This window comes from Echinops telfairi, unplaced genomic scaffold (assembly GCF_000313985.2).
Source record: "Echinops telfairi isolate 266 unplaced genomic scaffold, ASM31398v2 ScPeMD7_9;HRSCAF=40, whole genome shotgun sequence".
Classification (NCBI taxonomy): Eukaryota; Metazoa; Chordata; class Mammalia; order Afrosoricida; family Tenrecidae; genus Echinops; species Echinops telfairi.
In genome coordinates this window covers 67,548,223-67,560,828 of record NW_022103906.1, presented here as the reverse complement: position 1 = coordinate 67,560,828, position 12,606 = coordinate 67,548,223, and the positions used below count along the sequence as shown (strand labels likewise).

The following is a 12,606-nucleotide window of genomic DNA, read 5'->3' as shown; positions in this document are numbered from 1 at the left end:
GCATTTTTTTCAAATTTTGATTAAGAGTGCTTGTTTTTTTCAAATTTAGATTAAGACTGCTTAAAAGGAAACTGCACCAATTCAGTTGCCTATATATTGAAATATTTGCCAAATGAGATTAATTTTAACTAGAAAAAGATGAATCTCATTCCCAAATTTATATGCCTGCTTTTTATTTTCACTTGCAACAACTAATGAACTTCAATGTGAGATGGTAAAGTTGGTGCTAGTCATTGAGCAGAATATTTTAGGAGTTATTCAGTAAATTTAATTTGAAGCAAATAAGAATTTTCCTTATGTTTCTATCGATCAATGATAAAAAACAAGTTATTTTTGTTGCAAAGCTTTGTGATACATAAAGACTGATTGTAGACCTTTATCAAGCGCTGTCCAGAGGGTTTAAAGGGTGGCAGTGAAATATGCAAAGGTCAGGAGTGGGAAAATCAATAGAAAGCACGCTGTGATTTCTCAAAGAACTGAAAATAAAATTCAATCACTCACTTGTAAAATGAAGGATTCTACGACAAAATGTTGAAGGACACAGGAAACATCATAGGAAGATGGAAGATTTACCCAGAATCACTGTACTCCAAGAAACTGGTTGATAGCAATCAATGTAAGAGGAAGCACAGAATCAAGAACCAATTGCATTGAAAGAAGTAGTCCATGCTGCAATAAGGGCATTGGCAAAAACCAAACAAAAACCAAACACCCAAGGTTCCAGAAATTGACAGGCTACCACCGAAGATGATTCAACAAGCAAATGCAGTGCTAGAAGCAGTCGTTCGTGTATGCCAAGACATTCGGACACTGCTACATGAACACCCATCTAGAAGAATGTCCTTATTTGTATGCAATCCTATGGAATGCAGACTTTATCAAACACTACCATCAATATGACATGCAGGCTAAAAATGTTAAAGTAATTAAAAATTGGTTGCAGCAGTACATTGACATGGAACTGCCAGAAATTAAGATGGAATCAGATGAGTTCATGGAGTGAGGGATGTAATCACTGATGTTAAATGGATCTTGGTTGAAAGCAAAGAATACCAGAAATATGTTTACATATGTTGTATTGACTATACAGATCATATGACTGCATAGATCATAACAAATTTTGGAGATTTTTGTGAAGAACAGGAATTGCAGAACACTTAATTGTGGTCATGTGGAGCCTGTGCATAGACCAGGAGGCAGCATTGAAACAGGGCAAGGAGACATTGAATGATCTAATTTCAGAAAAGATGTACATCTTGTCCCTTATAGACTAATGGCACCTGCTGACTGTAGTTGCCAACAATACTTTCAAGTGTGCACCATTGTTCATCTACTGTCTTCTCCCTAAGAAATGATGTCCATCCCACGGGTTTCAACTCTACCCATCATTTGAAGTATAAATCAAATTCAAAACCTTCTGAGAAGGAAATCATTTGGAGAAGCTTGTTAAAAATATGGTCCTGGCCAAGCTAGAAAAGGCCAAGGCCAAAGAACTCACCACCAAGCTGGGCTAGCTGGCGCATGGCTGGTTTTTGTACATAATAAAACTAGTCCTTCAGTAAAAAAAAAAAAAAAAATATGTTCCTGGACTTTAACTTTGCATGTTCTAACATACCATTTTAGGTTGATGATTCTGCTGTAGTCAATTAACGTATCTGTGTTTGGGATATTTTGTAATCTCTTGAGTAATACATTTATCATAGCATTTATTTTATATATGATTTATTTTAATTTGCTCACAATAATAGGAATGCGAGCAACTAATTGTTAGGCTCTGTTTTATAATTTAAAAGGCTTTCTGAATATATTTCTTATACTTAACATTCATGCAACAGATTTAAATGAGCTATTTGTATTGTTTCCACTTTATAGAAGAGAAAATCTAAGTTTAGGTAAGGTGACATATAAGAGAGATTATAACATTAATTTTTATTATTAAAATTGTATAGCAGCTTAGTTTTTCATTAATTTAGTCTTTAACTCATCAGTTTAATTTTAAAGTGATTTAAAGCAGAAAATTTATCTTTCACCATGGTGTCTGGAGTAAACTGTATATACAAGTGCTCAATAAGTGTATGCTGCTTATATGATAGGGTATAATCTACTGAAGTAAAACCTTTGTAAATGTCTTGGTTTATATGCTAGTATATGGTGATTACAACTTTTTTTGTGTACAGTATTTAGACCGAGTCTAAATGCTTTTCCTCCTGTTGTGGAGGTGCCCTGCACTTGTTCATTGTAGTCTTTGGGATTGTTTTATGAATCCAATTCCAAGTGAGAAAGCAGCATATATATTTTTTACAAACAACATATTCTTGTATTTTAGAAGTGTACAATGCAAATAATATTTAATAGTGCAGTCATATCTGTTTTTCTCTAAGACCTATTTCTGCTTCATTGACGCAGGAATACCTGCCTCTCTTAGCTGGTGCTGGAACGCCGATGATGCTGTGGCATTTGTTTCGCACAGAGGCCCCCTGTTCATTTGGACCATTTCAGGACCAGACAGTGGAGTGACTGTGCACAAAGACGCTCACAGCTTCTTGTCTGACATCTGTATATTTAGATGGCACACCCAGAAAAGGGGGAAAGTTGTGTTTGGTCATATTGATGGAAGTCTATCAATTTTCCAACCAGGTAAAAATTTTATCTTCCATTTTATTTTCTTAGCATATACCTTATTTCCATGGAATAGAGCCCAAGGTAACACAGTTTTAATTTTTAAGTAATCATTGTGCATACGTTATCTGGCATTTTGCTAATTTTAAATTGTGATTTGTTGTCCCCTAATTTGAAGGGCCTAGTAATAACCATGAAGTAGCAGCAGTAGTAGTAGTAACTCAGCTATGTATATTGAACCTTGGATAGCCCCAAATCAGTTATTTACCCCTTGATTTTACTTTATAAGTCAATTTCAAAATTCTACACCTACTTTGAAAGTAGCCTGGATGGACAAAGACATACAGCAAGATTATGTGATAACATATGGATACTGCTATAAAATATTGTTCTATTTGCTCATAAAAATAATATTCTGATGCCACAGCTCCAGTGCAAAGTCTGTGATGCTGGGCTAAAAGCCATTCAAGCCCACATTAGTTAAGGAATCTGCATGAATGAAAGGGTCTGGGACATCAGTCGATGCTCATTTAAAGTTTAAATGATGAAGAAAATGAACATTTTCTTTTCTAGCTAGCTCTGCCCTTGTAAATAAGCATTGTTAACATTTGAGAAACATGCCTTTATGCCATTGAGCTTATCTGTTACTATCTGGCTAAATGGATAAAAAAATGCTCTTACGGAATAGAATCTTTACTTTCCCAAACTTTGTTATGTTCAATGTACCTGAAATTAATAGAATAATAAATTGAACGTGAACAGACAAATTGATGAAATTCAAATGAACTTTTCTTCAGGAGATTATATTTCTGAATTAAAACAAAACCAAACCATAATGGAAACTACTGTTGGGTAACCCATTGCCATTAAGTGCATTCTGACTAGGGTTCTTAAGACTAAGTCCTTGTGGTAGCAGACAGCCTCATCTTTTTTCCACAGAACGTGGCAGGCTTGAACTACGGATCTCTGATTTTAATCCCTGTGCCTAACCTAAAATAGCACCAGACTTAGATTTTAAAATGCACTTAAAATACAGGATTTGTTTACCTTTTAAAACATAAAAATAAAGATTATTGTTCTTACCTACCTTCTCTGCTCTACAACTTAATAATTATTATAGTTTTAGTTTAACAACAGTCATATAGGGCTTATAATATTTATATTTTAATGAATTGAGCTACAACCTTATTCTTAAACTCTTTTAATATTTATCATAAGTTTCAACTGCAGCCTCTACAACTCAAAGTGCTTTTGCTTTTTAAAAAACTTTATGATTCCTTTTAAGACTGGCTAGATGTGAGACACTCATGGTGGTGTTTGCAACACTTCATCGGCGCTCTATCTCTGAACCCTTTTGTGTTTCTGGATGACTTACTTTCCCCATAAATTTGACAGATACCTTCTGTCAGCATTGTATTTCTTGGGTTAACTTTTGAGACTATACCCCTCTGTCATTTACCATGAACTGTTATCATATTTTCTGTCATTTCACTTTCTTTTTTCACTACCTTTATGATTGTGTAAAGTTCATGGTATAGTTATTTCCTGCTACTGTTTTAGAAACAACACTTTAGAAGACTAAAATAACCCAAATATCTTACAATTGGGGAGGTCAGAAGTCTAATCAGTGTCTCACTGAGTTGAAATTAAGGCGCTGACAGGGCTGAGTTCCTTTAGAAGGGCTGAAAGTAAAATCTATTTCCTAGCTTTTCCAGTTTCTAGAAGCTCACCAATTTCCTTGGTTTGTAGCTTTAGTTCACTGTAACATCTTCTTCCGTCACCACGTTCCATTCATCCTCGTTGTGCCTCTATGGGGCTGATTCTTCTTCCTTCCCCTTTCCCTTAAAATGACCCTTGTGATTATACTGGGCTCCCCCGAAAAACCGAAGTGAATGTGACCATTGAAAGATCCTTAGAGTAATACCTGCAAAGCTCTCTAGCCCCTGTAAAGAAACACCGTCACAGATTCTGAGGATTAAGATGTGGACGTCCTTTGTACGGCATTGTTGTTGATTTAATAGCACCTAACAATAACAGCTTGAAACACTGATAGGTCCTTCTCCATCTTCACAACTGCCTCTATGCTTGAGCCCATTATTGCAGCCAAGATATCAATCCATCTCATTCCAGGATAGAGGGGAATTCGTCTGCCTACCTTGATACAGGCACTGCATTCGTCTTTTCTAACTTCCTTGCACTTCAACAATAGCTTCATCCACGCCCTCTCCCAGTCCTGCTGGTTTTACTAACTTAACACAAGAACAGTTTCATTTACTTGGTGAATGGTGGCCATCATCTGAGGAATAATCAGCGACCATTTGTCACTTGATTTGGTTTTGTTGTCTCAAAAACTCACCAAATCTCATACATCCTCTACATTGGGAACAGATCTTGGTGTATAATGAATTATCCAAGATTTCAATTGACCAACTTAAATTGACTACATATATCAACACCAATATTTTTGCTCAGCTTTAGCAACTACACAGATTTTTTTAACAACTGCAACTAAGTTATTTTTGAGCCATTGTGGTCTCATGGTTCCATTTCTTTTCAATATAGGTGTTGTCAATGCATTTTATTTATTTGTTCAAGTCATATTTCTGATGTTCCTTTATAATATACATTGCCCAAATTTGATAAGATATAAATAATGATAATAGGTAGATGAAAAATAAATTAGAAAAAGTTGTCAACTATTTTTTACTTTATTGCTCTAATAACTGGCTATAAAATTTTATAGAGTCATTTGTCTGTCTCATAATTTAAAAGTCAGACTATCAGATAGAAAGGAAATTGATAACTATCATAAGTCATTATAATTTTGAGTGTATGTCTGGGTCTTTGAAACAACATAATTAAAATCTCATACAGCATTTATATTGCAAGAGTTCCCTTATTTTGTATGGCTGCTGTCCTATTGCTTTTTTACATGCTAAAACATTTCTGATAAACTATATATACTAATTGGCTCATGCAAATGCCTAAAATGTACTTAAGTAGTACAGATTTGGCTATTAAGTAATCAAAAAGAGTCCTCTATCTGCCTTGAAATGATTAGCTATGACAGATTCACCACTGTCTTTTGTATCTAATTATAGCAGGTGCTTATTGAGTTCTGATGGCTTAGTGGGGTATGCTTTGGGTTGTTCACCTCAAGGTAATCAGTTCAAAACCCCCTAGACCAGTGGTTCGCAACCTGTGAGTCACGACCCCTTTGGGGATTGAATGACCCTTTCACAGGGGTCGCCTAAGACCATCGGAAAAGAAATAAATATTTCACAATATATAATCACATATTGTTTTGCGATTAATCACTATGCTTTAATTGTTTAATTATGTTCCATTTGTAACAATGAAAATACATCCCGCATATCAGATATTTACATTGCAATTTACTACAGTAGCAAAATGACCGTTAGCAATGAAAATAATGTTATGGTTGGGGGTCAGCACAACACGAGGACCTGGATTAAAGAGTCAGGGCACTAGGAAGGTTGGGAACCACTGCCCTAGGCACTCAACCTTCAGAAAGATTTACAACCTAAGAGAAAGACCGGCTATCTGCTCAGTAAAGATTTGCAGCCTTGGGAACTTAAGGGGTGGTTGTTCTCTGCTTGAGAGGGGCACTGTGATTTGATATCCACTTGCTGTCAGTGAGTTGGATTTTGTCTGACGTTTGTTTTATTTTGGAAAAAGGAGCCCTAGTCGCCCCAGGAATGGATGAAACTTTGGGCCGCTAGCTTTGAATCGGAATCATCGTCATGGTAACAGATTTTGTAGTTTGTTGCTTTGGGTTTCTGTTTAGGAAAAAGAAAAGAAAACAAACTCGCCCTGAAAGTTATGCAGCAAAATTGAATCATCTCAAATAAAAGAAATCTCACATCTATCCTCTAGATCATGTACATGAACCTTCTAAGATAAAATATTACTAATGTAAGACTCATTAGGCTGGGTTCTCTAGAAAAACAAAACCAGTGATATATCTCTATCTCTGTCTCCATCTCATTCTTCGATAGCTAGATGACAGATAGACAGACCTGCACTACTGCAGAAGTAAGAAAGCCCCATCGGACTCAAGTCTGTGGGTCAGATGCTAGGAAGCAGAAAGATGACGTAGGAAGTGGGAGGGCCACAGGACTGTGGAGGTAGAGTCCAGTGAATCAAAGGGCAGCAGGGAATACGACAGGCCACCAACAGCCTCCAGGCACTGGCAGGGTGTGGACCTAAGTTCCAAGAAGTCAGGTGCAGGCTCTAGGCCTGCAGGAAGAAGGAGAAAGGATGAGTTTTCCATAGTGTCTATTTATGTATATATATGAAGTAGGCCACAACCCGAAGGAAATTCAACCTGAAAATGGTTGAATTCTGCCCAAATCTTCCCAATCTTGCAGTGGTTCTCAACCTTCCTAATGCTGTGACCCTTTAATCCAGTTCCTCATGTTGTGGTGACGCCCAACCATAACATTATTTTCATTGCTGCTTCATAACAGTAATTATGCTACTGTTATGAATTGTAATGTAAATATCTGATATGCAGGATGTATTTTCATTGGTACAAATTGAACATAACTAAAGCATAGTGATTAATCACAAAACAATATGTAATTATACATTGTGAAATATTTATTTCTAATTACAAATAAATTTTGTCTTGAAGCATGGAGTAACGTAACAGTCTGAATATAACACAGTCAATTATATTGCTACATTTGTGACAGTACGTGTAAAAACCCAACATCTCATTCCTAAGACCATCAGAAATAGGTGTTTTCCAGTGGTCTTGGGCGACCCCTGTGAAAGTGTCGTTTCACCCCCAAAGGGGTCGCGACCCACAGGTTGAGAACCGCTGCACTATCGCTTGCTGCATTATGTTGGGCCACATTATGGGGGAGTCCTTACTGCCAGACTGAGAATCCTAGACCCGCTCAACTGACACACACCTTATATTTAAAGAATATGGATTGGGATAACAGTTGTATGAGCCCCTAATAAAATGTTAAAAAGGAAAAAAGAAAAAAAACAAACAAACTGAGCATGAAACTGAAGATGTTTAGAAAGGCAGTAAAGTGTAGCATAAGAAACTATGTGAACGTAGCAGACTGCATTCAGTAGGCAGCCTCTGTCTAACCTGAGGAGGCACGTCCGTGTTCAGTTTGCATAGAGTAACAATACAGATGTTCAAGAATCTTTTCCAGACCAAAAAAAAAAAAGAATAGCATATTATGACAAAAATAAATCCCCGAAGTGACACGGTCTCTAATCCATTTGACAAAGATTTTATGTATCCCAGTGCGGGGGAGTAAAACTTCTCAGTATGGCTGCTCTACTCACATGTCTGTAGCAACTTCCACCAAGTCAGGAGGTGGGACTGTGCAAGCGGGGGTGTGTACCACCCACAGAGAGAATCGGTCAGTTCTAGTCGCCACTCCTGGCTTTAAGAACGAACTGTCTTGGAAGAGCAGAAAAGACAAGCAAACACCCACCAAGGCCAAGCAAGGGCCTATTCTAGCTCTCCGGGAGGTGGAGGCCGCCGAGATCAGAGGCATCACAGACTGAGGCATGGCGACAGCGGAGTGGCACCAAGACTAAGTGGTACCTTCACCGTCCTTGGCCTTTAGCTGTGGGCTGTGGGACATCATGGCAGGCAGGCAGGCTTACTGCTTCAGGGAGGCCGAGTCCAAGGGCCCACGTGGATGAGAGACAGAGAACGGGAGAGAGGCTGGGCCACCATGGCCCGGAGGCCAAGATCTGGAAAGAGACCTGGAGGAGACCCCTGACTGTTTGCTGATTCTGATGTGTGGTGCTACCTTGTTCACTTCCCCAGGACACCACCTTCAGTGTGCGTATTACCCGCGGGTTCTCGGTGGCCATTGCAACAAGTGATCAAGCCCAGCACAGATATAGGCAGGTGGGAGGGGAGCAGTTGGTGTCAGAAATAAAGTAAAGAATGAGGGGACTCCGATGTCCGCTTGACTCGGGTCTGGTGATAATAGGCGAGCCACGGAAGGTCAGATCTGTCCTCATCCATTGCTGTTCATTGCAGCACGCAGAATTCCCCCCACCCGACCCCCCAACTCTTTACAAGGGAGCTTCAAAAAGTTTGAGGAGAAATTCATTAGAAGATAATGAAAGATATAATGAATGTCTTTTAAAGTTTCTAGTAACAAGAATAATCAGTACAGCCTGTCAAGTTGTTTGATAGACTTTCTTTTGGGAAATTGCAGACTGGCTCGTTGGCGTCCCCGTGTGGTACATCGAGGAAATGCATTTTCCCCACAGTACCAGTGTGTATTTGGGGTCAAAAGAAGCAAGAGTACGATTTGAGGATCCATTACATCATTAAATTCCATTTGTTTTAGCTCCCTATTTCTCTGACTGACTTTGTAGTACTGTCAGCTAGATGTCAATTATGATTATCATGAATGATATGAAAAGGTATTTGCCAGTATTGATGTATCAGTTATAATATATCACTCACTCGATATCACTCCTTCACTCTTCTGAACATTTTATATCACTAATTAATAATGTTTTGACCTCTATAGGTTAATTTCTGTTGTACTGCTCATTATATAAAATAAAGAAGCTGAGCTACATAGAGGCTAAGTATCTTGTGCAAGACCACAGTTATAAATGGAAGAACTCACCTTTCAACCAGAGAAACACACTACTTCAACTTAGTGAAGTTTGTAGCCATTGACAAAATCAAGTGTATTATTTCTCTTTCTTTTCAGTCACGAATAGAAAAAGCCCAAAGGGATTAAAGGTTGCCAAAGCAAAGCAGTTCATTTTCACTTGCATTGTTGGGACACACTTATTCCCTAAAGCCAGATATCAACTAAATCTCCTGCAGCGAAATTCTAGATTCTGAGTGCAGTGCTCTCAGAAGTCAGTGCTGTGCAGAAGGGAGCAGGACTATGGTGAAAAGCAATTGATGAGTTTTCTTCTGACTCTTGTTTGAAATAATATTCTTCATATTTCAATAGGTAATAAAAATCAGAAACATGTTCTGAGACCGGAATCTCTTGAAGGGACAGATGAGGAGGATCCAATTACAGCCCTGGAATGGGACCCCCTGTCTACTGACTATCTTCTTGTGGCTAATTTGCACTATGGAATTCGCCTGGTTGATTCGGAATCTCTTTGCTGCATTACAACATTTAGTTTTCCCAGTGCGGCAGCTTCTGTACAATGCTTGGCCTGGGTCCCCAGTGCCCCAGGGATGTTTGTAACTGGAGGTAAGTTTCCCCTCAATCCCCAGCACTTTAATTAGGTGTGTATTATTCATTGAATCAGAGAAATTACAGCCTTTTGCTAATTTTAGGCAAACCCTAATATATAAATATCATTTATGAATGTCAGTATATTCTGTTTACTTTTATGTATGATGTATATTGAAACCCTATTGAAAAATCAAAATAAGCTTAAGACCCATTTTTCAGGGTTTCTGAAAATACATGGACATAGAAACAGTTCCCAGATTATGTATGAGTTCCATTCCTAAATTGATTTTTACATCAGATTTGTATGCAAATTGGGTCAGTTAGGGATCAGTATCACTTAGATATTTGTCTAAACATAGAATAGAGTGTCCCTTTATATTTAATACATTTAATAAATACTTCCAGATATACTAAATCATCTTAACGTAATAATACCATGATGAAAACAATGTTTTGGATGGAATCTCAAAGTATCATCCATTTGTTATTATGAATCATTGTATGTACCTTGAAATTCGAATGTTTCAGAGGAGTTGGTCAATGACTACAGGTCTTACATAAGTCAGGTATTAATAACGTGGGGACTTCCTGTACATCATATATGTATATACAAGGGCGTATCCCCTGCAAAGAGCTCTGCTGAGCGGAGCTTTAGTAGTACAAATTTTTCCCACTAGGAGAGTGTCCATCAACTCGCTCTGAGTTAGTGCACTCAGTGGCATTGCCTGGGAAGGTTCTCTTTGGTCACAGTGAATTTTTTTGTGAAAGCGGTTTCACTCAAACCTTGATTTTTGTGATGGCTGATTTAAGAGAACAGTGTGCAGCTTTGAAACTTTGTTTCCTGCTTGGGAAAAATGCCGCAGAAACTGTTGTCATGTTGAACACAGTTTACAAGGACGGTGCTATAGGAAAAACTCAAGTTTACAAGTGTTTTTCTCATTTCAAAAAAGGTGAAATGTCAATTGATGACAAACCTCATTCTGGACATCAGTAAACTTCCCAAAAGGATGAAAATGTTAACCTGCTGTGCATTTGGAGTTGGTTCCACCAGGTCAGACTGTTAATCAAGCTTTTGCTTCAGAGTTTCTGAAAAGATTGCTTAACAGTGTGTGACAAATAAATGCCTGATTTATGGAATAAGGGACTGTTTTTGCCATCACAATAATGCACTTTTTCACATAGCCATCACAGGGTGCAAGTTTAAGGCAAAAAAAATATGCACCTTACTCACCTGATCTCACTCCCTGCAAGTTCTTTTTGTTTCTGTAAATGAAGAGGGCCATGAAAGGACAGAGATTTGGTGAAGCAGAAGAGTGAAGAAAAATGAAAGAGGTGCTGTCAGCCAGCAAAACAGATGAGTTTGATAAATGTTTCCAAGATTGGAATCACAGATTTGACAAATGTATTGTATAATGGGGAGTACTTTGAAGCTGGTAAGGTTGTTTTGTAAAAAAAATTTAAACACGTAGCTTTGAAAAAAAATCCATTTTTTGGAGGGGTAATTCGTGTGTGTGTGTGTGTGTGTGTGTGTGTGTGTGTGTGACACAAAAGAAAGACAGTTCAATTTCAGGTGTTGCAGGATGGCAGTAAAATAGTGACCCCAGGCACAGGTTAACTGGATGGGACACATATCAACCTCAGTAATATTTTGGCAACCACTGACCAGATATTCCTAGTTAGACTTGATTTGGAGGTGAAATTGGACTTTGTCACCATGAGTTGGAAAAAAATGCTCCTTCATGGTTTCCTAATCATGAAAAAACAAACAATCTTCCCTGGAGAAAGAGAGTTTCAGTCCCCGAAACACAGGGCAGTTCAACCCTGTCCTATAAGGTTGCTATGGGCCTCAGAATGAAAGGAGCCATAAATTAAGGGTGTGATGGGGGAAGAGAAGGTGAAAGAATTTAGGAATCATAATTTAAAATTAAATGATCCTGAAACATTTACCATTCACTTAAGTTCCAGGAATAGGGGGCCCTGAATAGAGTGCTGTATGGATGCTCTACTTCTCTTATTTGCTTAGTTTAAGACAATGGACAAATGATCTGTATACCCTCAATATTGTTTTAGAAGTGCTTTACGCCATTAGCATTTACATTACTTGTAGAAGCAGATGGGCCCTTAGTTCAGATATTTGCTGTCAACTCCACAGCATGTCACTCATGCGTTTGGTGAGTTGACATGGAGTCCTACTTTCTGAAGTGGGTTTGGATTAGCAATTTTTGATTAGTAATTTAAATCTCTTAAATTAATTAAATATCTTAAGTTATTTTATTGAGAAAGATTCACAAAATGTAAAACTCCAAAAATTATTCAGCACATTGGGGTTTAATATATTACCAAAGTTGTACAGTCCAGAACATTTCATGAATGATATAACAAAAAAAAAAAGAAAGAAATCAAAACAATTTCTTCCCTTCCCACACCCCTTGGCAACCTCTATAAAATTGCCTTTCTGGACACTTAATGTGAATTATATCATATAATATGTGACTTTTAAATCTATTTTCTTTTACTTAGTATTATGTTTTCAAGATTCATCTGTACAGTGCTTATCTCTATATGAAAATGGTTAAATAATATTTTGTTTTATAGATATATGAAAGTTGTATACCTATTCAAGCATCAATGAACATTTGGGTGGTCAATACTTTTTGTCTATTTAGAAATAGAGGAAAGAACTAGGAGGCAAAGGGTAGTCATAGATATGTAAATACAGGCATATAAAGATGTAAATATATTTATATATGATGAGGGGGAAATA

At 37.6% G+C, this 12,606-nt stretch overlaps 1 protein-coding gene across 1 annotated transcript in view; it reads left to right on the top strand.

Annotated features, from left to right (window-relative positions):
- WDR17 (WD repeat domain 17) overlaps positions 1 to 12,606 on the top strand; it is a 112,114-nt gene that overhangs the window by 30,670 nt on the left and 68,838 nt on the right. Inside the window, exons 4-5 of the mRNA XM_045286574.1 lie at positions 2,407 to 2,637; positions 9,606 to 9,857. Coding sequence (XP_045142509.1) covers positions 2,407 to 2,637; positions 9,606 to 9,857 — 483 coding nt within the window. The remainder of the gene's footprint in view (positions 1 to 2,406; positions 2,638 to 9,605; positions 9,858 to 12,606) is intronic.